The sequence below is a fragment of the Scyliorhinus torazame genome, chromosome 25 (assembly GCF_047496885.1).
Source record: "Scyliorhinus torazame isolate Kashiwa2021f chromosome 25, sScyTor2.1, whole genome shotgun sequence".
In the NCBI taxonomy this organism is placed as follows: Eukaryota; Metazoa; Chordata; class Chondrichthyes; order Carcharhiniformes; family Scyliorhinidae; genus Scyliorhinus; species Scyliorhinus torazame.
The window spans coordinates 22,771,731-22,796,978 of NC_092731.1; the positions used below are offsets into that span (position 1 = coordinate 22,771,731).

The 25,248-nt window shown below is 49.4% G+C and overlaps 1 protein-coding gene across 2 annotated transcripts in view; it reads left to right on the forward strand.

The window, feature by feature from the left end:
* Positions 1–25,248, forward strand: part of LOC140402414 (exosome complex component RRP46-like) — a 30,186-nt gene that overhangs the window by 1,632 nt on the left and 3,306 nt on the right. The window contains exons 2-7 of one of the 2 annotated variants that reach the window (XM_072490180.1): positions 182–295; positions 10,076–10,197; positions 14,844–14,984; positions 18,610–18,700; positions 19,425–19,519; positions 19,641–19,730. In XM_072490180.1, the coding sequence (XP_072346281.1) occupies positions 182–295; positions 10,076–10,197; positions 14,844–14,984; positions 18,610–18,700; positions 19,425–19,519; positions 19,641–19,730 (653 nt within the window). The remainder of the gene's footprint in view (positions 1–181; positions 296–10,075; positions 10,198–14,843; positions 14,985–18,609; positions 18,701–19,424; positions 19,520–19,640; positions 19,731–25,248) is intronic. The other variant, XM_072490179.1, reaches the window with a different exon arrangement.

Genomic DNA, 25,248 nt, shown 5'->3' on the forward strand with positions numbered 1-25,248 from the left:
TTTACATGTTTTATCTCCAGAATTTTTCTCAGTGGCTTAATTAAAAAGCTGAACTCATTTTGTTCATCAAAATTCTGACGTTCTGACGATTTGGTGAAGCAGTTTATAAAAAAAAGTGTTGTCCCTGTCACGATGCTTCCCACGAAGCAACCTCTTTGGCATTTTTCTTTCCAAACCTCAGGGGATACAACAGTCCTGGCTGCTGTGTACGGGCCGGCGGAGGTGAAAGTCAGCAAAGAGATCTTCGATAAGGCCACGCTGGATGTCCTCCTGAAGCCCAAGGTTGGGTTACCGAGTAAGTGATGCGTTTCAGGGTGACTGTGTTGGGGGGGGGGGGGGGGGGGGGGGGAAGAGTTGCAGTAAGGTAATTGGGTGAAGGCTTGGTGGAGTTGCAGGGGGTTAAAGGAGCGTTGATGAAGTATGGGCAGCTTGCAGGAAGGTTATGTGAGGATTATGCATGATTAGAGATGCCACATCCCTTAAATTAATTTTTAAAAATAGGAAGGATGCAAGGAGCATATCACCGGTTAAGAACATTATAAACAGGTCGAGGCCATCTCACCTCTCCGGCCTGCTCTGCCATTTAATAAGATGGTTGATCTTGCGGTGAATGTATTCACCATAATATAAGTTGTCCGTATAGTACTGTGGCCTATGGCCAGCGAATGGTAATATGATCTCCTTCCATGTATTGTACTGGAACCCTGGTGGGCTCCGCCCCCCCCCCCCCCCCCCGGTATATAGAACTGTCGCCTGTGGGCGGCGCTCATTGTTACAGCAGTCACAGGCAGGCAAGTTCTTGGATAATAAAGCCTTTGTTCACTCGTTCTCATCGTCTTGTAGTGAATTGATGGAACCTCAATTTATTATCCAAAGACATCACGATGGAAGCCGCTCTAAAGCCTGATAAACTGGAACTCGACGCAGGAGCAGCAGAAGCTCAGGAAATCTTCTCCCACTGGCTCCGCTGTTTTGAGGCCTACCTTGACTCCTCTGAAACGCCTCCCTCCGATGCCCTCAAGCTGTGCCTCCTCCACGCCCGGGTGAGTCACCGAATCTCGGGTCTGATTGAGGACGCAGTCACGCACAAAGCGGCGGTCGTGATTCTAAAGACAGTTCGTGAAGCCCGTGAACGAAGTGTTCGCGCAGCACCTCCTCACTACCCGTCGTCAATGCGCGCCAGGGAATCGCTGGACGAGCATCTAGAGAACCTGACACTACTCGCCTGCAACTACAGGGATGTGAAGGCCGATGAGCACATGAAGCTGATGATCCGGGACACCTACGTGGCTGGGTCTGGTCTAACTACGTCCGGCAGCGACTGCTGGAAAACGGGGCCACTGATCTACAGGACTCGGTAAAACTAGCCACCTTGTTAGAGGTGGCCTACCAGAGCCTCAGCGTGTTCCCGGCAGACCCAGCGAAACCCTCGTGGGCATCACGGACGTGGCCTTCACCAGACCTGGCTACGTTCCAGGCCTGTGCCGCGCGGCTGCCCGTTCAGCCCGGGGGACCGTCTTGCTACTTCTGCGGTCAGGGCCAACACCCCCGGCAGCGTTGCCCAACCCGCACCGCGACGTGCAGCAACAGCGGCAAAAAGGGACATTTTGAAAGAGTGTCTGGCCCAATCCAAAGCCCCGATGTCAAAAGCTTACCAGGCCCGATCCACGGACTCACAGGCCCACAGACCCCACAATGTGCTTGCGTGCCTGCCGGTACCGCCCCCTTCGGACGCGTCATCTGCCTCGTGCAGCTCGTGGGGGGGCGCCACCTTTAACTCAGCCCGACACGTGCGACCCATGGGGGCGGCCATCTTGGTCGCCATCTTCAACTCAGCCCGACACGTGCGATTCGTGGGGGCTGCCATCTTGTGACCCCAATACCTCCGACCACGCAGACTACCCGCAACTCGGCGCAGTCACCCTCGACCAGTCGCGGCCAAAACATCTGAAGAATTCGATGATGGCCGTCCGGGTCAGTGGGCGCGAGCCCCCCTGTCTTTTCGACTCCGGGAGCACAGAGAGCTTCGTCCATCCCGGCACGGTAAAGCGCTGCTCCCTCCACACCTACCCCGCATCCCGGACAATCTCCCTTGTCTCGGGATCTCATTCGGTACAGATCCGGGGGTACTGTGTCGCGAACCTCTCGATACAGGACGCTGATTACGCCTATTTTAAACTGTATGTCCTCCCTCACCTCTGCGCCCCCCTACTGCTTGGACTCAACTTCAATGCAGTCACCGAAGCCTGACCCTAAAGGTCGGCGGATCCCGACCCCCTGTCACTATACGTAGCCTCCATAAGACCATAAGACATAGGAGTGGAAGTAAGGCCATTCGGCCCATCGAGTCCACTCCACCATTCAATCATGGCTGATTTCAACTACATTTACCCGCTCTTAAAGACACTCAACGTCCCGGCCTCCACCGCCCTCTGTGGCAATGAATTCCACAGACCCACCACTCTCTGGCTGAAGAAATTTCTCCTCATCTCTGTGCCCCCGGGTCCTAGTCTCCCCTGTTAATGGAAACAACTTCCCTACATCCACCCTATCTAAGCCATTCATTATCTTGTAAGTTTCTATTAGATCTCCCCTCAACCTCCTAAACTCCAATGAATATAATCCCAGGATCCTCAGACGTTCATCGTATGTTAGGCCTACCATTCCTGGGATCATCCGTGTGAACCTCCGCTGGACCCGCTCCAGTGCCAGTATGTCCTTCTTGAGGTGTGGGGCCCAAAATTGCTGACAGTATTCTAAATGGGGCCTAACTAATGCTTTATAAAGCTTCAGAAGTACATCCCTGCTTTTATATTCCAAGCCTCTTGAGATGAATGACAACATTGCATTTGCTTTCTTAATTACGGACTCAACCTGCAAGTTTACCTTTAGAGAATCCTGGACTAGGACTCCCAAGTCCCTTTGCACTTCAGCATTATGAATTTTGTCACCGTTTAGAAAATAGTCCACGCCTCTATTCTTTTTTCCAAAGTGCAAGACCTCGCACTTGCCCACGTTGAATTTCATCAGCCATTTCTTGGACCACTCTCCTAAACTGTCTAAATCTTTCTGCAGCCTCCCCACCTCCTCCATACTACCTGCCCCTCCACCTATCTTTGTATCATCGGCAAACTTAGCCAGAATGCCCTCAGTCCCGTCATCTAGATCGTTAATATATAAAGAGAACAGCTGTGGCCCCAACACTGAACCCTGCGGGACACCACTCGTCACCGGTTGCCATTCCGAAAAAGAACCTTTTATCCCAACTCTCTGCCTTCTGCCTGACAGCCAATCGTCAATCCATGTTAGTACCTTGCCTCGAATACCATGGGCCCTTATTTTACTCAGCAGTCTCCCGTGAGGCACCTTATCAAAGGCCTTTTGGAAGTCAAGATATATAACATCCATTGGCTCTCCTTGGTCTAACCTATTTGTTATCTCTTCAAAGAACTCTAACAGGTTTGTCAGGCACGACCTCCCCTTACTAAATCCATGCTGACTTGTCCTAATCCGACCCTGCACTTCCAAGAATTTAGAAATCTCATCCTTAACAATGGATTCTAGAATCTTGCCAACAACCGAGGTTAGGCTAATTGGCCTATAATTTTCCATCTTTTTCCTTGTTCCCTTCTTGAACAGGGGGGGTTACAACAGCGATTTTCCAATCCTCTGGTACTTTCCCTGACTCCAGTGACTGTTGAAACATCATCACCAACGCCTCCACTATTTCTTCAGCTATCTCCTTTAGAACTCTAGGATGTAGCCCATCTGGGCCCGGAGATTTGTCAATTTTTAGACCTCTTAGTTTCTCTAGCACTTTCTCCTTTATGATGGCTACCATATTCAACTCTGACCCCTGACTCTCCGAATTGTTGGGATATTACTCGTCTTCTACTGTGAAGACTGACGCAAAGTACTTATTCAGTTCCTCGGCTATTTCCTTGTCTCCCATCACAAAATTACCAGCGTCATTTTGGAGCGGCCCAATGTCAACTTTTGCCTCCTGTTTGTTTTTAATGTATTTAAAGAAACTTTTACTATCATTCCTAATGTTACTGGCTAGCCTACCTTCAAATTTGATCCTCTCTTTCCTTATCTCTCTCTTTGTTATCCTCTGTTATCCCAATCTTCTGACTTCCCACTACTCTTTGCCACATTATAGGCTTTCTCTTTTGCTTTGATGCATTCCCTAACTTCCTTTGTCAGCCATGGCTGCCTAATCCCCCCTCTGATAACCTTTCTTTTCTTTGGGATGAACCTCTGTACTGTGTCCTCAATTACTCCCAGAAACTCCTGCCATTGCTGTTCTACTGTCTTTCCCACTAGGGTCTGCTCCCAGTCGATTTTCGTCAGCTCCTCCCTCATGCCCCTGTAGTTACCTTTATTTAACTGTAACACCTTTACATCTGATTCTACCTTCTTTCTTTCAAATTGGAGATTGAATTCGACCATATTATGATCACTGCCTCCTAAGTGCTCCCTTACTTTAAGATCTTTAATCAAGTCTGGCTCATTACATAACACTAAGTCCAGAATGGCCTGTTCCCTCATGGGCTCCATCACAAGCTGTTCCAAAAAGCCCTCCTGTAAACATTCAATGAATTCCCTTTCCTTGGGTCCACTGGCAGTATTATTTACCCAGTCCACCTGCATATTAAAGTCCCCCATGATCGCTGTGACCTTGCCTTTCTGACATGCACTTTCTATTTCGTGGTGCATCTTGTGTCCCTGGTCCTGACCACTGTTAGGAGGCCGGTACATAACTCCCATTATGGTTTTTTTGCCTTTGTGGTTCCTCAACTCTACCCACACAGACTCCACATCATCCGACCCCATGTCGTTTAGTGCTATTGATTTAATTTCATTCCTAATTAACAAGGCAACCCCGCCCCCTCTGCCCACCTCTCTGTCTTTTCGATAGGTTGTGAATCCCTGGATGTTTAAATGCCAGTCCTGAACCCCCTGCAACCATGTCTCTGTGATGCCTAACACATCATACCTGCCAGTCACAATCTGGGCCACAAGCTCATCTACCTTGTTCCGTACACTGCGCGCATTTAAATATAGCACCTTTAATTCTCTATTGACCGTCCCTTTTTGTTTTCTTAGTGTGGTGGACCTTGGTTTACTGAGCCTTTCCATACACACTGCCATATTTTGTGGGGTGGGGACTATTGTAACCTCTCCTGAGTTCTGTCTTTTCGTGCTTTTTTGTATTCCTAAGCAGCTACGCTTCCCACTGATTACTTCACCTCTTGATTCCCTGACTTTCCCTTCCCCTTCCCCCCCCCCCCCCTCGCGACCCTTAAGATCCCCCCCCCCCCCCCCCCCCCCCCCCCCCCCCTCGCTCTTTGCGAACCTCACCCTGACTGTAAGCCCGTCGCCACCAGGAGCAGGCGGTACAGTGCACAAGACATGATTTTTATCAAGTCGGAGGTCCAGCGACTCTTGAGGGAGGGGGTCATCGAGGCCAGCAACAGCCCCTGGAGAGCACAAGTGGTGGTTGTCAGGACCGGGGAAAAGAATCGGGTGGTTGTGAACTACAGCCAGACTATAAACCGGTTCATGCAACTTGATGCGTACCCCCTCCGCCGCATAGCGGAGATGGTCAATCAGATCGCACAGTACCGGGTGTTCTCCACGGTAGATCTGATGTCTGCCGACCACCAGCTCCCAATCCGCCCGTAAGATCGCCCCTACACTGCTTTTGAAGCAGCCGGCCGACTCTTCCACTTCCTCAGGGTCCCTTTCGGCGTCACTAATGGGGTCTCGGTCTTCCAGAGAGCGATGGACCGAATGGTGGACCAGTACAGGCTGCAGGCTACATACCCGTACTTGGACAATGTTGCCATCTGCGGCCATGATCAGCAGGACCACAACGCCAACCTTCAGAGGTTCCTCCAGACCGCCCAATCCCTCAACCTCACATATAACAAGGAGAAGTGCGGTTTCCGCACAACCCGGCTAGCCATCCTCGGCTATGTCGTGGAAAACGGGGTCCGAGGGCCGACCCCGACCGCATGCACCCCCTCATGGTACTTCCCCTTCCCCACAGCCTCAAGGCCCTCAAACGCTGCCTGGGGCTATTCTCCAACTATGCGGACAAAGCCCGCCCACTTATCAAATCCACTATATTCCCCCTGACGGCTGAGGCCCGCTCGGCCTTCAGCCGCATCAAGGCCAATATCACTATGGCCACGATGCACGCTGAGGACGAGTCCGTCCCCTTCCAGGTAGAGAACGATGCATCAGACGTTGCCCTGGCCGCCACCCTCAACCAGGCGGGCAGGCCAGTAACCTTTTCTAGAACCCTCCACGCCTCCGAGATTCAACTCTCCTCTGTCGAGACGGAAGCGCAAGCCATTGTGGAAGCTGTGCGGCATTGGAGGCACCACCTAGCTGGTAGGAGGTTCACCCTCGTCACCGACCAACGGTCAGTAACCTTTATGTTTGACAACGCACAACGGGGCAAAATTAAAAACGACAAAATCTTGAGGTGGAGGATCGAACTCTCCACCTATACTTACGGTGTCAAGTATCGTCTTGGGGAGCTCAACGAGCCCTCAAGATGCCCTGTCCAATGGCACATGCGCCAGCGCGCAAGATGACTGACTTCGGGCTGTCCACAATGATCTCTGTCACCCGGGGGTCACTCGGCTTATCCACTTTATTAAGGCCCGCAATTTGCCCTACTCCACCGAGGAGGTCAGGGCCATGACCAGGGATTGCCAGGTTTGCGCAGAGTGCAAACCGCACTTCTACCGGCCAGACAAGGCCCACCTGGTAAAGGCCTCCTGGCCCTTTGAGCACCTCAGTATCGACTTCAAAGGGCCCATCCCTTCCACCAACCGCAATATATACTTCCTGACCGTCATTGACGAGTACTCCCACTTTCCCTTCGCTATCCCATGTCCCGACATGACCTCGGCCACTGTTATAAAGGCACTGCACAGCATTTTCACCCTGTTCGGTTTCCCTGCATACGTCCACAGTGACCGGGGCACCTCTTTCATGAGCGATGAGCTGCGTCAGTACCTGCTCAGTAAGGGCATCGCCTCGAGCAGGACTACGAGCTACAACCACAGGGAAACGGGCAGGTGGAAAGGGAGAACGCGACGGTATGGAAGGCCATTCGTCTTGCCCTTCGGTCTAGACGTCTCCAGATTCCCCATTGGCAGGAGTCCATCTCCGGGGTCTCGCTTCCATCCTGGCTGACAACCCCGGAACCTTTCCTTCTCCGGAAGCAAACGAGGAGCCATAAGACCGACCCCCTGGTCGAGAGAGTCCAGCTGCTGCACGCCAACCACCAACAGGCCTACGTCGCGCACCAAGACGGACGGCAAGATATGGTCTCCCTCCGGGACCTGGCGCCCGCTGGTTCCCATGTCAACGCGCCCCCTTACCCACCGCCTACCGCCACCCCCAAATCCCTAACGCTCCCCCTGATGCTCCTGTACTGTCCCGCACCTACACTGCAGCCATCCATCACCCCCCTGCCTACCCCCACCCCTCAATCGTCGCCGACATGCCGGACCGAAGCTCCAGACAATACGCTCAGAGTCAGCAACTACAACGTTCGTACCCGCCAGAGTTGAGGAGGTCCAAAAGAACAATCTGGCCTCCAGACAGACTGAACGTATGATGACCCCACTTCACCCCTGCCGATGGACTTCATTTTTAACAGGGGGTGAATGTGGTGAATGTATTCACCATAATATAAGTTGTCTGTATATTACTGTGGCCTATGGCCAGGGAATGGTAATATAATCTCCTTCCATGTATTGTACTAGAACCCTGGTGCGCTCTGCCTCTGGCTCCGTCCCCCGGGGCAGTATATAGACCTGCCGCCTGTGGGTGGCGCTCATTGTTACAGCAGTCACAGGCAGGCAAGTTCTTGAATAATAAAGCCTATGTTCACTCGCTCTCATCGTCTTGTAGTGAATTGATGGTACCTCACAGGGAAAAGCAGCCTCTCAGTACCTACCCTGTCAAGCCTGCTCGGATTCTTTTATGTTTCAATGAGATCACCTCCAATTCATTCCAGGGAGTTGGAGACCATTGGGGTTGAGAGGATGGAGAGGATTGTTGACGTCTGGGGTTGTTATAAGGAAGGGTGTTGGAGATTGTGACGTGAGGACTGGGTGAGTTACAATAGTGTTGGCGGGGGTGATGGTGGTGTAGTGAGGAGTAATTTTCTCCTAATGGTGTGGGGGGGGGGCACTTTCCATGAGCAATCTACGGCATGTTGATTTTTTTAGTACTGAAATTAAAGTCAAGCTCCTTTATTAGACCATTTCTGAATTGGGAATCGTTCTCTGCTGTTAACCCGCCTCCTGCAGGTCATTTTGCTGCAGTGCATAAAGAACAACACATGGTGGCAGCAGAGACCTGAGGTTCACTGGCAGCATCTCGGTCCTGGTTAAGAGTGGAACGTGTGAAGCATACTGGCTTTTAAAGGGGTGCGCGATAGGTCGGGGGGACGCTGAACAGCTGGGGGAGCCGGCAGGCAATGCTTTCAAAATGAAATTGTGTTGGGCAAGTTTTTTGGGGGGGTGGGGTGGGGGGAGAATGAGGAAAAAGAGATTAGGGAGGAAGTTCCAGACAGCGAGACTTGAGATTGCTGAACAGCTGGAAGAGAGGCATGAGAGATTGGAAGTCGGAAGACAGTCAGGAAGAAGAGGCTACAGAATTGGGGAAAGATGCCACATGTATGTAAGGATCACTCCCTGATTTCGGAGAATAGCACAAATCCTGCAGTGACCAACTCCCGGCCTTCAGGCCGTCCACATTGCTCAGTGCTTCTGGCCGTCGACTGATCCCAAGGTTAAGAGAGAACCTGGTATAGGACTGCTGCCGCACGGCGCCGAGGGCCCGGGTTCGATCCCGGCCCCGGGTCACTGTCCGTGTGGAGTTTGCACATTCTCCCTGTGTCTGCGTGGGTCACACCCCCCACAACCCAAAAGATGTGCAGGGTAGGTAGATTGGCTATGCTAAATTGCCCCTTAATTGTAAAAACAAAGAGGACCTGGCTCCATTCTTCTGCTATAATACCACGGTGGCCTGTGCTTTGTCATGCGTGGTTTGCATGTTTAACTGCGGCTGCAGCTTATAACCTTTTCAGCTTTTGCCTCTGTGTTACAAACTTTGTTTATAATGCAGTGAGGGCTTCGGCCAAATGTTCCCCAGACCTAAATTCCCTTTCCCTCTCATGGAGTCTTCAAGGAATGTGGGAAATTATTTGTAAATCGCCTTGAGGATTCGACATTTGACATTAAGGATATCAACAGCACTCTGGTGACGTGGGAGGTAGGTGGCGCTGGCAAAGTTACAGATGCAGGCGAAATGCTTTAGCACTGGGTGAAACATCGGGTTTGAAACTCAGCACAGGGGTTTGAGGTCGACCATTTTGTTTGATTAATCAGTCGGGCTCGCAGTGTGGCGCATTTGTGTGGAATCTACATCTATTAATACATAGGGCCCCGTTCTTTGCAGACAGACAGAGCATGTTGCTTCTGTTTCAGCTAAACAAAATAAGTGATAGCCATTCACTGGTTCATGCCTCTGGGTAATGCCTTGACCAATCAGAATCAAGCTGCCTGATTTAAATTTTCGAGCAACCCTTGGCAGTCACCATTAAATGGTGCATTCTCCGTGGCAACATCTCTACCAATCAGAGTCTATCTGCCTCCCAAACAACACTCTATTCTCATACAGTATAAGGTTTTTCTCCCCGGTGTTGGTATTTTTGCAATTTTCCTGATGAGTACAAGACTAAAAACTTCGACAAAATGTATTTTTTCAGCAATACAGTTTTTTGTTTCGTGAAGTGGGGTTACTATAACTGACTAACAAGAGGGCTGATATTTTCCTGCTCGGCCCAGAAAGATGAATCAAGTTTTGGCATGTCAACCTCTGCCCTGGCAATGAATTCAATCTTGTTGGTATTCACCTTCCTGATGCTGTCCTTAAGCTGTGAGCTTGTTTGTGAGACATGGTTGTTTGATTTTACCGATTGTTTTTGATGTCTTTTGCAACCACACTATTCGCTCGGACTATTTTCTTTGTTTGCTGAAAGGTGTCGCCGAGAAGAGCAAGGAGCAGATGATTCGAAACACGTGCGAAGCCACCATCCTGACTGCGCTCCACCCCCGCTCATCCATCACCATCGTGTTGCAAGTCATCCATGACTCTGGATCTGTATCCTTTTCAGCAGTAGTGACAGGTCTGCTGGCCTGGCAATCTCCAACTTTGAAATGTTCCCCATTACCTTTAAACAGTGTCCAACGTCATGGGGGCGCGGCGCAGTGGTTAGCACTGTTGCCACACGGCGCCGAGGACCCGGGTTCGATCCCGGCCCCGGGTCACTGTCCGTGTGGAGTTGGCACATTCTCCCCGTGTCTGCGTGGGTCTCAGCCCCGCAACCCAAAAAGATGAGCAGGGTAGGTGAATTGGCCGCGCTAAATTGCACCTTAATTGGGAAAAAAAGAATTGGGTACTTTAAATTTATTTTTAAAAAAACACACGTGTCCAACCTCATGGCACCCTGAAGCGCTTTGTCGGTAGCGAAGTACTTCTTGACGTGTGGAAACTAAAAATAATAATCTTTATTGTCACAAGTAGGCTTACATTAACACTGCAATGAAGTTTCTGTGACAAGCCCCTCATCGCCACACTCCGGCGCCTGTTCGGGTACAGAGAGGGAGAATTCAGAATGTCCAATCCACCTAACAGCACGTCTTTTGGGACTTGTGGGAGGAAACCCACGCAGACACGGGGCGAACATGCAGACTCCGCACAGACAGGTGACCCAAGCTGGGAATCGAACCCGGGACCCTGGCGCTGTGAAGCAACTGTGCTACGTGTTGTAATGTAGACAGTGAAATGAAATGAATGGAAATCACTTATTGTCACAAGTAGGCTGTAAATGAAGTTACTGTGAAAAGCCACATTCCAGCGCCCGTTCGGGGAGGCTGGTACGGGAATTGAACCGTGCTGCTGGCCTGCCTTCGTCTGCTTTCAAAGCCAGCGATTTAGCCCTGTGCTAAACAGTGGCTGCCAAAAGCTCATAGTAAGATCCAGCGTGCAGCAGGTCCCACAAACGTCCTATTTTAGTGACGTTGGTTTCGGGATGTTGCATCGGGCAGATGCAAAAGATCCCGTGCCCATTCTTTCGATGAGGAGCAGGGAAGTTCTCCCTGAAGTCTTGATAATTAGGCGTCAAATGGCAGGTCTCTTCTGAAGGAGCTCCCTGGAGTTGCTGCAACTGTACAAGGCATTGGTGAGACCACACCTGGCGCACTGTGTACAGTTTTGGTCCCCTGACTTGAGGAGGGATGTAGTTGCATTGGAGTCAGTTCAGAGGAGGTTCACCAGATTGATTCCAGATGTGAAGGGTTTGTCTTATGAAGAGAGATTGAGCAGTTTAGGCCTGTTCTCTCGGGTTTAGAAGAATGAGAGAAGAACTGGGTGAGGTATATAAAGACGATAAAAGATATTGACAAAGTAGGCGTAGAGCAGATGTTTCCTCGGGCCTTCTAGAACTAGAGGTCATAGTTTTAGGAGAAGGAGTAGCAGATTTATAACCGAGCTGAGAAGTTACTTCTCTCAAACGGGTGACGAATCTATGGAACTCGCTACCCAGAGTGCAGTGGGTGCCGGGACATTGAGTAAATTTAAGGGGAAGATGGACAGATTTGGGGTGAAGGGTTATGGAGAACGGGCAGGAAAGTAGATTGAGGCTGAGAGGAGATCAGCTGTGATTGTATTGAGTGGCTAAACTGCTCCTTGTTCTTATGTTCTAAATAGTGTGGACGTTGCTTCTCCTGACGTTCGTATCAACTGCAAAGTCTTGTGCATGATTGCATATATATCTGCTTTTCGTTTCCTATTGATTCACCTGCTGTACTACTTTGGTAGCGTGTGACTCATGAAAGAAGGAGGCGTAAGTGCTTTTTATTCCTGGCCCCATTATCTGCTTTAAATAATCCCATTTAGATTGAAACGGTCCTCAACAAAATGATTCAGGATTGTGGTTTTTTTGGTAGAAGTGTAGCAAACAAACTACTTGAAAAGGGCTTTGCTGCTTGTTTACTGAACCCAGCCTCGTGTTGCAAGCACCAATATAGACAGCAGCAACTTGAATTTAGGGGCTGGTTTAGCACACTGGGCTAAATAGCTGGCTTTTCAAGCAGGCCAGCAGCACGGTTCAATTCCCGTACCAGCCTCCCCGAACAGGCGCCGGAATGTGGCGACTAGGGGCTTTTCACAGTAACTTCATTTGAAGCCTACTTGTGACAATAAGCGATTTTCATTTCATTTCATTTCATTATGTAGTGCCTTTAATGTTACAAGGCGCTTGACAGGGGTGCGATCAGACAAAATCTGACGGCAGGTAAGGAGATGTTCGGACAGGATTGGGTCATGGCAAAGGCGGAGAGCAGGGAAGGGGGAATTCCAGCATTTAGGGCGTGGGCAGCTGAAAGTGCAATTCCCCATGGACAAAGGAAATCGGGGCTGAACAATAGGCCAGAACTAGAGGCACGCAGAGATCTCAGAGAAGAGTGGACCGATGGGGAGGGGCAAGGATTTGAACACCAAGATGAGAATTTTACATCCAATGTAGGTCACTAAACCCAGGTGTTGGATGAACAAGATACAAAGAGCAGATTTCAAATGAGCTGAGGTTTATATGGTGTGGATGTTCTTGTCTGGCGAGGCGACAGACTCACAACCAAATGTCTCTTCGCCCACATTGCCTCTGCCAATATTTGATGCTGATGTGGTACAGCGTTACTTGCTGTGTCCCGTGACAGTGGAGCTTAGGAGATGCGAAGAGCTGCAACAGACTGACTGCAATGTGCGGTTAGACATCATATAATTTACAGTGCAGAAGGAGGCCATTCGGACTATCAAGTCTGCACCGGCCCTTGGAAAGAGCACCCTACTTAAGCGCAGGCTTCCACCCTATCCCAGTAACCCCACCTAACCTTTTTTTGGACACTGAGGGCAATTAAGCATGGCCAATCCACCTAACCTGCACATCTTTGGACTTTGGGAGGAAACCCACGCCGACACGGGGAGAAGGTGCATACTTCACACAGTCACCCGACAGTGGAACTGAACCCGGGACCCCGGAGTTGTGAGGCAGCAGTGCTGACCTCTGTCCTACCGTGCGGCCTCCCCCTCCCGGTGCAGCCTGCCGAGCAGGAGGTGTACGTGCATGCTGTGTGTGAGCCTTGATGGCAGCCAAGGAGAGTCACAAAGCGTGGTCGCTATTTGTGAACCTCTGAATGTGGACATCTTGTCCTAAAGCGATGGTACAGTTTATCAGCCAGTGCTGATAACCCTGTGGTTTCAAGTCTCACTCCAGGATAAGAGCACAAAAATCAGGCCTGGTACTCCAGTATCAAATGCACTGTCAGGGGTGTCATCTTTAAAAAGGATGTTAATTCGATGCCATGTCTGCCCTCTCAGGTGGATGTAAAAGGGCACTATTTTAGGGCAGCATGGTGGCGCAGTGGGTTAGCCCTGCAGCCTCACAGCGCCGAGGTCCCAGGTTTGATGCCGGCTCTGGGTCACTGTCCGTGTGGAGTTTGCACATTCTCCCCGTGTTTGCGTGGGTTTTGCCCCCACAACAACAACAAAAAATGTGCAGGCTAGGTTGATTGACCATGCTAAATTGCCCCTTAATTGGAAAAAATGATTTGGGTACTCTAAATTTAAAAAAAAAATTTAAATGGCACTATTTTTAAGAAGGTCAGGGGAGTTATCCTTGCAGATAGAACATGTACATACATTGCGCCTGTTTCAGCTAAACAAATAAGTGCAGCCATTCCTGATTAATTCCCCCCGTTAATGTCTTGATCAATCAGGGTCAAGCAGCCTGTTTTAAATTTCAAACAGTGCTTGACAATTATTTGTCAGTCACCACGACTGGCGCATTCTCCATGGCAACCCTCTATCAAACAGAGTCCACTTGCCAACCAATTCTTGTATAGTATAAATTGTTGTTTTCCCCTTCTACTGGTACTCTTGCAAAGTGTCCTGATGAGTACAAGACAAAAAACTTCTCTCTTTTTCAGCAATGCTCACAGTCCTCTTTGAAATGTTGTTCCTGTTGTCCCTCCATCAGCGATGTGATAACCAGGTGATCTGTTTTATTGTGGCCCCACTGAGAGATAAATGGTGGCCAGGACACCAGGGAGAGCATCTTTGAAATCGTGCAGTGGGATCTTTTACAATAATATCATCTTTATTAGTGTCACAAGTAGGATTATATTAACACTGCAATGAAGTTACTGTGAAAAGCCCCTAGTCGCCACACTCCGGCGCCTGTTCGGGTACACTGAGGGAGAATTCAGAATGTCCAATTGGAAGACCTTGCTTTAATGTCCTATCCTAAAGACCGGGCCAAGCTCGCTCACTATCAGTTAGGTTTTGTGCTCGAGTCTCCAGCTTGTGACTTAAACCCACAGCTTTGTGATGCAGGCTAGCCTGCTGCCGACTGAGGAACAGCTGACATATCTGCACAGCTTTACTTCTGCAGCTTGTCTCATTCGACGTCTGGACAAAAATGTGACAAATTGTCTCTCTGGCCCAGTTTGTGAGGTGCAGGGTGAGGAGGGTCGGTGCGGCGTCGATGGGATGAATGGCTGCCTCTTGCACTGCCGAGATGCTATGATTCCGTGAAAGGCAACTACGCGAGAGCAAAGCTGGTCTACGGTGTTTAACAATTCCGTCCGTGCATTTGCTGTCTTTTTTGTTGCCCCTACGTGACGAATTATGTTGCGCGAGTTTGTGTTGAAGTTTCCATCACCCGGGAGATCCTTAACTGACTGGACTAGCTGCTGTCATGCTGCCTGAATGCAGCCTGCATGGCATTGATGGATGCCGGGCTGCCCATGAGAAGCGTTTTCTGCGGAGTCACGTGTGTGATTGACTCTAACGGAGAAATCCTTTTAGACCCAACAACCAAGATCGAGAAGGTTAGTGAAGTGAAACACAGGGCATTAAAATCTCAGCAGGCAACATCTGATTTAAAATCTGCTTGAAGCGCTGGAAAATAATGCGTCCACGTTACATTTAGGAATTTTCATTTATATCGTGCCCTCGGGGCATTTCAGAGCGCTTTATTGTTAATGAATTCCTTTTGTAATGTGGCAAACACAATTTGTGCAGAGCAAGGCCCAGCCACCTGCAACTGGCTGAGTAGCCAGGCCATCTGTTTACAAGGTATTGATCGAGGAGGAAATGCTGGCCAGAACATTCCCTGCCATGGAATCTTTAACAGAACCTGGCTTTAATCTGTAAAATGGTACCTCTTGACATTGCAGCACTTCCTCGGTACTGCATTTAAGTGGCAGCCTAAATCACTGGCTTAAATCAGTCGTGATACCCAATGGCCCCTCTACATGTCATTTTTGGAGTGTGTGGGCTGTTCATCTCAATGTGCAAATTTGTATGGTCGAGCGTAGCCACATCCTAAAGGGGACAACTTGCCTGCTCACTGCATGCCTTTCCTGTGCAGACTGTGCACATGTACAGTTTAGAGGAAACATTAGGTACCACCAATTCGTCCTTGTGTGTGGCCGGTTTGCTACATTGGGTGGTCTTTTAAGGTTGCACACGTGTGCACCTTAAAGGGAAATGGGAAAAAAATAGGAGCAGAAGGTGGCCATTCGGCCCTTCGAGCCCGCTCCGCCATTCATTATGACCATGGCTGATCATCCAACTCAATAGGCTCGTCCCACTTTCTCCCGATATCCTTTTGATCCTTTTCGGGCAGCACGGTGGTGCAGTGGTTAGCACTGCTGCCAACGGCACTGAGGATCCGGGTTTGATCCCGGCCCCAGGTCACTGTCTGTGTGGATTTCTCCTCGTGTCTGCGTGGGTTTCACCCCCACAACCCAAAGATGGGCAGGGTCGGTAAATTGGCCACGCTAAATTGCCCCTTAATTGGAAAAAAAATAATTGGATACTCTAAATTTATTTTTAAAAATCCTTTGATCCTTTTCCCACCCCAAGACCAAATCCTAACTCCCTCTTGAAAATATACAATGTTTTGGCTTCAGCTACTTTCTGTGGTTGCGAATTCCACAGGCTCACCACTCTCTGGGTGAATAAATCTCTCCTCATCTCGGTCCAAAATGGTCTACCCGGTATCCTCAGACTGTGACCCCTGGTTCTAGATTCCCCACCATCAGAAACATCCTTCTTTCAGCACGGTAGCACAGTGGGCAGCACGGTAGCATAGTGGTTAGCACAATTGCTTCACAGCTCCAGGGTCCCAGGTTCGATTCCCGGCTTGGGTCACTGTCTGTGCGGAGTCTACACATCCTCCCCGTGTGTGCGTGGGTTTCCTCCGGGTGCTCCGGTCTCCTCCCACAGTCCAAAGATGTGCAGGTTAGGTGGATTGGCCAGGCTAAATTGCCCTTGGGTTCCAAAATTTCCCTTAGTGTTGGGTGGGGTTACTGGGTTATGGGGGATAGGGTGGAGGTGTGGGCTTGGGTGGGGTGCTCTTTCCAAGAGCCGGTGCAGACTCGATGGGCCGAATGGCCTCCTTCTGAACTGTAAATTCTATGATTTTATGATTCATCTACCCTGTCTAATGCTGTTAGAACTTTGCAGGTTTCTACGAGATCCCTAATCATTCTTCTAAACTCCAGCAAATATAATCGTAACTGACTCAATCTCTCCTCATATGTCAGTCCTGCCATCCCAGGAATCAGTTTGGTAAACCTTCGCTGCACCTCCTCGATAGCAAGAACACCTACCTCTCAAGAACATCCTTCCTATCCCCCTCTCTCTCAATTTATAGCCATTCAGATAATGTGCCTTTAACTTGTCTGGTTTTTCAGACGAACTGGATAACTTCACATTTATCCACATTATACTGCATCCACTATTCATTTGCCCACTCACTCAGCTTGTCCAAATCACATTGAAGCATCTCTACATCCTTCTCACAGCTCACCCTCCGTCCCAGCTTTGTGCCACCTGCAATATTTGGAGATATTACATTTAGCTCCCTCATCTTTTTTTAAAAATAATTTAGAGTACCCAATTTTTTTTTTTCCAATTAAGGGGCAATTTCGTGTGGCCATCCCCCTAACCTGCACATCTTTGGGTTGTGGGGGTGGAACCCACGCAGACACTGGGAGAATGTGAAAACTCCACACGGCCAGTGACCCGGGGCCGGGATCGAACCTGGGTCCTCAGCGCTGTAGGTAGCAGTGCTAACCACTGGGCCACCGTGCCGTCCCTTAGCTCCCTCATCTAAATCATTAATATATATATTGTAAATAGCTGGAGTCCCAGCACCGATTCCTACGATACCCCACTAGTCACTGTCTGCCATTCGGAAAAAGACCAGTTTTATTCCTACTCTATTTCCTGTCTGCCAACCAGTTTTCTATCCATCTCAATACGCTACCCCCAATCCCATGCGCATTAAATTTACACGCTAATCTCTTAAGTGGGACCTTAGTAAAGGCCTAGTCCAAATAAACCACATGAACTGGCTCCTGCTCACCAACTCTATTAGTTGCATCCTCGAAGAATTGCAGTAAATTTGTCAAGCATGATTTCCCTTTCGTAAATCCATGCTGATTCTGTCCGATCCTGCCACTGTTTTCCAAGTGCTCAGCTATTAAGTCTTTTACAATGGACTCTAGAATTCTCCTCACTACCAACATCAGGCTGACTGGTCTATGATTCCCTGTTTTCTCTGTACCTCCCTTTTTAAATAGTGGGGTTACATTGGCTACCCTCCCAATCTTTAGGAACTGTCCCAGAGTCTATAGAATCTGTGAAGATGACCACCAATGCATCCACTATTTCTCAGGCCACTTAAGTACTCTGGGATGTAGATTCAGACCCAATGGATTTATTGGCCTTCAATCCCATTAATTTCCCCAACACCATCTCCCTACTAATATTGATTTCTTCCCTCTCACTAAGTCCCGTGTTCCCCAACATTTCTGGTATGTTCTTTGTGAAGACCGAACCAAATTATGTATTTAGTTGGTCAGCCATTTTTTTGTTCCCCATTATAAATTCCCCTGTTTCTGACTGTACGTACCAATCTTTTTCTCTTCACGTATCTATAGAAACTTTTACAGTCAGTTTTTATGTTCCCCGCAAACTTACTCTCGTACTCTATTTTCACCGCCTTAAACATCCCTTGGTCCTCCTTTGCTGAATTCTAAATTGCTCCCAATCCTCAGGTCTGTTGTTTTCCTTGGCCAATTTGCATGCCTCTTTGGAGCTAATACCGTCTCTAATTTCCCTTGTAAGCAAAGGGTAGGCCACCTTTCCCTTTTTAATTTTTGTGCCAGACAGGAATAAACAATTATTGAAGTTCACCCACAAACTATTTGAATCTTTGCCATTGCCTATCTACCAGTATCTCTTCAAGTAATATTTCCCAATCTGTCATAGCCAACTTGTGCCTCATACCATCATCGTTCCTGTATTAAGATTCAGGACCCAGTCTCAGAATCAACCATGTCACTCTCCACCTTTTATGAAGAATTCTATCATATTATGGTCACTCATCCCCGAGGGCCCTCACATGACTAGATTGCCAATTATTCCTTTCTCTTTGCACAGTACCCAGTCGAGGATGGCCTGTTCTCTTGTTGGTTCCTCAACATATTCATCCAGAAAACCATCGTATATGCACTCCAGAAATTCCTCTATGGTATTGTGCTGAATTTGATTTTCCCAATCTATATGCAGATTAAAGTCATCCATAATTACAGATGTTCCTTTATCTCATGCATCTTTAATATCCTGTTTATTGCCATTCCCAACATCACCGCTACAGTTTGGGGGTCTATATCCGACATCCACTAATATTCCTTGCCCCATAGTGTTTCTCCGCTCTACCCATACATATTTTTCCTCACTATTGAGTTAATTTCCTCTTTAACCAGCAATGCAACTCCACTGCCTTTTCCTATTCCTAAATACTGAATACCCCTGGATGTTCAGTTCCCAACCTTGGTCACCCTGCAGCCATCTCTCCGAACTCCCACCGATACCATATCCATTTGCATCTATTTGTGCGACTGACTCATCCACTTTATTGTGAATGCTTTGTGCGTTCAGGCACAAAGCCTTAAGCTTGTCTTTTTAACATTGCTTGCTCTGGTCCCATTATATTTCACTATGGCCCTGTTTGCATCTAGCCCTTGGTTTCTCTGCCTATCACTTTCCTTATTCCCCTTTCTGTCTTTTCTTGTCCGTGATTGCCCCGCCTCTAGCTCCTTGCATAGGTTTCCCCTTCCCCTGCCATTTTAGTTTAAACCCTCCCCAACCACTCCAGCAAATACTCCCGCTATCTCGGCCCAGCTGGCTGCATGTGACATGTTTGTTGCACTGTGCAGTATGTTCTGGATTGCTGTGCGACTGTATCCTTGCAGCTTCGAGGGAACGTTGGTGCCACCCAAACCCACAACCTCTGGCTCGGGCGACGTTGCTGCCAACTGAACCAAGCAGGCTCTTCTGTCCCACCGAAGTAAGAGTTTCCCTGTAGCGCAGTCGGTTTAATCCGCACCATTGGAAGTGGCTAATCCTGAATGCTACTGGCTTCCCTGGCAGTGAAAACCGCTGTCTCACCCCGGGTACCTTTGTTTCAGGAGGCGGCTGCTGTTCTCACGTTCTCCATCGACAGTGTTGAGAAGCAACTGCTGATGTCGTCCACAAAAGGGGCTTATTCTGTTGAAGAGGTATGTTATACGAAACCCGCGCAGTCGTTTCATTTCATTCCAGGAGGTTCTGACATAACCTGGTGCCGGCCGCATCCTCTTCCCACCTCAGCTGGATGGCCATAGGCTCCATACAAGAGGGTTAGCGACACACAGGGTACAGGCATGTGTAATAAAAGGACAGAGCTACGTTCGTTTAATGAGCAATGACCCACATAGATTATGGTTGTTTGTTTATCAATAGCACTTCAGATTGTACCTAGACACTGACGGCAATGCCTGGGTCACAGCACAAGTCTCTGTCACCGCGATAAAGCAGACACGTTAAGGGGAACTGACAACCTCACCAGTGCCATCCGAGTCTGTGTCACGTGGCAGTGATTGGGGTGCCCGCGTAACTCTTCCCCAGAGCGCCCCCAGCACTTAGGACGCAAGTGCGTTGATGAGTGCAGCTTCAGCAACACTCGAGAAGCTCAACAGCATTCCGGGCAAAAGCGGGGGGGTCTGCTTGATCGGCGTCTTAAACAACCTGGTATCTCCCGCCCCAGTCTGCCTTGGCCGAGTACCAGATTGCCACTGCATTTAATCAACTGCAGCACTGAGGAGATTGATTGTCCGAGAAAACCGCTGGATGCGTTAGGGGGACAGGGCACAGTCGGTGAGTTCTTGCAGATTATTAAAAATATATATATTTTATTGAGGCATTTACATTAAAAATTTTAACAGAATAAGGAACAACACATCAAAAACGACAAAACCCAGCCAACATGGTTTACATAAACAACACCCCAAAAACAATTCCCCACCAACCTTCCCCACCGTACCCAACTCCCCATGCCTCCCCTTTTTAACCCCCCCACCCCCAAACCACTAACAGCTTAATTTTCCCCAAAGCAGTTGCTAAACGGTTGCCACCTCTGGGCGAACCCCAGCATCGATCCCCTCAGGGCGAACCTAATCTTCTCGAATCTGAGAAACCCAGCCATGCCACTGACCCGCACCCCTGACTTCAGGGGCTCCCAAGTCCCTCCATGTCAACAAAATCCATCTATGGGCTATCAGGGAGGCAAAGGCCAAGACATCAGCCTCTCGCTCCCCCTGGACTCTCGGGTCTTCTGACACACCAAAAATCGCCGCCTCTGGATGCGGAGCCACCCTTGCCTTCAGTACCTCCGACATGACGTCTGCAAACCCCTGCCAGAATCCCCTAAGCCTCGGACATGCACAAAACATATGGACATGATTCACAGGCCCACCCGCAAACTGTCCACACCTATCCTCCACCCCTTCGAAGAATCTGCTCATCCGGGCCTCAGTCACGTGCTCCCTGTGGACCACCTTAAATTGTATCATGCTAAGCCTGGCACACAATGAGGATGCATTGACTCGCCACAGGGCGTCCTCCCACAACCCAGCCTCCACCACCCAACCCAACACTTCCGCTTCACCTCCCTAATTGGGGCTCCCTCCCAATCCATAAGCTCTTTATAGATTTCCGATATCTTCCCCTCCCCCACTCCCGTTTTCGACACTACATCATGCAGCCTCTGGGGCAGCAGGTGCGGGGAGGTCGATACCTGCCTCCGCACAAAGTCGCTCACCTGCAGGTACCGGAACCCATTACCACCGGGCAGCTCAAACCCTCCTCCAGCTCTTCCAAACTTCCAGCCCCCGTCTCTAAACAGATCCCCAAACTGCTTATCCCCTGCACACTGCCACCCCTGAACCCCCCCCCCGGAGCAAAACCGGTGGTTGCCACAACGGTGTCCAAATTGATGCCCCCTCCAACCCCAGGTGCTGCTGCCACTATCCCCACATCCGCAGGGCCGCCACCACTACCGGGCTTGTGGAGTACCTGGCCGGTGGTAACGCAGAGGCGCCGTTAACAGTGCCCCCAAACCCGTGCCCCTACATGAGGCCTCCTCCATCCGCTCCCATACCGACCCCTCCCCCACTACCCTTCTCCTGACCATTGCAATATTCGCCGAGTTCTTGCAGATCATTCTACATTTCCTGATCAAAGGTCCAACAAGAATTGAAAAGCTAAGTGAGTACTTTTACTAAGTGCTAAAAACCTAGTTAGCAACCTGCTCGAGAATCTGTGTTATATATATATATATATATATGACCCTCTTTCCATGTCCCCTCCCCCTCAATATCTTTTGCATCCACCCGAGGAGGCAGGCGGGCCCTCATTCCCATTAAGATGGCGCCTCCGAACACTGCCGCACACCCTCAGTAAATTTTAAACTACCACCAGCCTTGAGTCGGATTTGACTCTGAATTGAGAGCGCGAACTACTGAGCCATGGCTGAAACTCAAATTAGCTGAGGCTGATTATTACAAGATTACAACATTTCTTTGTAGTGAAGCTGTTACTCTAGCTGAGATTGACCAGCTGGTACAGGCCAGTGACGGCACCGAACGCCCGTGTGACTCATTGCTGCAACGCCTTTACCCACAGGGGGCAAATCTATTCCAAACGGCTTCAAATCCATTTCTTTCGTGACCTTTGCTTGACTCCCTATCGTTGCAGTGAGTCTCTCTCTCCCAGCCAGTATCTTGTCAGTTCTAATTACTCTTTAATAACCTACACCTACGTGGGCTGCTTCACAATCTGGATCATTCGGGGAGTGCTGCAGGGTAGGATTCTGACACCTGCTCCCTGACATTGGGCACAGTGTGCAGTTCCATCTCTTGCTGCCAGCAAGCTCTGCTGCAGTGTGGCCTAGTGCTTCGTTAGCAAGTGTGCAGGCTTGTTGCTGCCTGGCCCCATTGAACTGTGTAGGAGCTTTTTCCAGAATAGATGGTCTCGGGGTGTGAATTGAAATGGTCAGTAACTAGCTCGGCCACAGGTGGTGAACTCATTACTCACTGTGCATGGCAGATGTGAGCATGTCATCGTTCCTGTTGATTCATGGCGAATGTGTAAAAATAAATTTACAAGGCGGCTACGTGAACTCGGGAGTTATAACCGTCAGGAAAGATTGAACCGGCTCTGGCTCTATTCTCCCGGAAAGAGCAAGTGGAGGGGGGACTGAATAGCGACCTCGATAATTCTGACTAATTTGATGGGGTAGCTGTAGAGAAGCTGTTCCCACTTGTAGAGAGTCTAAAGCTTAGAGGCCACAAATATAAGACGGTCACTAATAATTTCAATAAAGAATTCGGGACCAAACCTCTTTAGCCAGAGAATGGTTGGAATGTGGAACTTTTGTCTCTTGGAGTGAGGCCTGCAAAGTTAAGCGAGGTAAACACATGAGTGAAAAGGGAATAGAATGATATGTTGTTGGTGTTGGATGATGACAAGCTGGGCGTAGTGTGGAGCATACACTTCAACAATAATGCTGGCCTGCATTTCTAAAGTGCCTTGAATGTACTCAAACTCCGACAGGAACATTCTCAAACATTTGACACTGAGCCATGTAGAATCCTGACAGTGCAGAAGGAGGCCATTCGGCCCATCGAGCCTGCACCGACCCTCGGAAACATAGAACATACAGGGCAGAAGCAGGCCATTCGGCCCATCGAGTCTGCACCGACCCACTTAAGCCCTCACTGCCACCGTAACCTAATAGCCCCGCCTAACCTTTTTGGTCATTACAGGCAATTTATCATTGGCCAATCCACCTAACCTGCACGTCTTTGGACTGTGGGAGGAAACCGGAGCACCCGGAGGAAACCCACGCAGATACGTGGAGAGCGGCCCAACCCAGGCCCGTTCCCTGGCCCCATCCCCGTAACCCCGCGCATTGATCGTCCACCCAACCTTCACATCGTTGGGAGGTGACCAAAAGCTTGGTCAAAGAGGTAGGCTTTAAAGAGAGTCGTAAAGTAGGAAAGGGAGTCAGAGCTTTAGTCGGGGGGAGGGGGGGGGGGGGATTCCAGAGCTTGGGGCCTAGGCAGCTCGAGGCATAGCTTCCAACGGTACAGCAGCTCGAGGCATAGCTTCCAACGGTACAGAGTCTAAAATCGGGAAAGTAGAAGAGGTCAAAATTGAAGGAGCAGAGATTTCAGGTGGCAACATTCCTGCTACTTTATTTTTATTTTGCACTACTTCCTCATTGAAGCGCATGAGCTCTTTTAAAGCTTTTTCTGCAGCTGCAGGTGCAGTAACTTAAAGGCACTTGGCCTGTTCCGAGGAACATTAGCCAAAGGGATAGAGAAGGCTTCAGAGATGAAGGCTGGGCAGGAATGGACCTGTGCTGATAAATGGCCATTTCTGCACTTAGAATTTGTGTAATGGCTTGGGGTAGTTAGTCCATGCTTTCCCACCTCCTCTCGAGGTTCACCTTTCTCCTAATCTTAGAAGCTGTATATAATGCTGATGATATATATTGGTAAAATTTCCTTCCTCAACATTCAGTATTTAAAAACTCGGGGCCCCTCCTCTCTGGTCTGAGGTAAGTACCATATTTTATTATATTATTATTATTTTTTATAAAAATTTAATTTAGTTGTTAGCCAGATCTTGGTAGAAAGTTAGAGGAATGGCAGGGAAGGGAGTGCAATGTTCCTCCTGCAGGATGTTTGAGGTGAGGGATGCAGTTAGTGTCCCTGCTGATTTTACCTGCAGGAAGTGCTGCCGTCTCCAGCTCCTCCAAGACCGAGTTAGGGAGCTGGAGTTGGAAGAACTTCGGATCATTCGGGAGGCAGAAGGGGTCATAGATAGCAGCTTCAGGGAATTAGTTACACCAAAGATTGGAGATAGGTGGGTAACTGTAAGAGGGACTGGGAAAAAACAGTCAGTGCAGGGATCCCCTGCGGTCGTTCCCCTGAGAAACAAGTATACCGCTTTGGATACTTGTGGGGGGGGGACTTACCAGGGGTAAGCCATGGGGTACGGGCCTCTGGCACGGAGTCTGTCCCTGTTGCTCAGAAGGGAAGGGGGGAGAGGAGCAGAGCATTAGTAATTGGGGACTCTATAGTCAGGGGCACAGATAGGAGATTTTGTGGGAGCGTGAGAGACTCACGTTTGGTATGTTGCCTCCCAGGTGCAAGGGTACGTGATGTCTCGGATCGTGTTTTCCGGGTCCTTAGGGGGGAGGGGGAGCAGCCCCAAGTCGTGGTCCACTTTGGCACCAACGACATAGGTAGGAAAGGGGACAAGGATGTCAGGCAGGCTTTCAGGGAGCTAGGATGGAAGCTCAGAACTAGAACAAACAGAGTTGTTATCTCTGGGTTGTTGCCCGTGCCACGTGATAGTGAGATGAGGAATAGGGAGAGAGAGCATTTAAACACGTGGCTACAGGGATGGTGCAGGCGGGAGGGATTCAGATTTTTGGATAACTGGGGCTCTTTCTGGGGAAGGTGGGACCTCTACAAACAGGATGGTCTACATCTGAACCTGAGGGGCACAAATATCCTGGGGGGGAGATTTGTTAGTGCTCTTTGGGGGGGTTTAAACTAATGCAGCAGGGGCATGGGAACCTGGATTGTAGTTTTAGGGTAAGGGAGAATGAGAGTATAGAGGTCAGGAGCACAGATTTGACGTCGCAGGAGGGGGCCAGCGTTCAGGTAGGTGGTTTGAAGTGTGTCT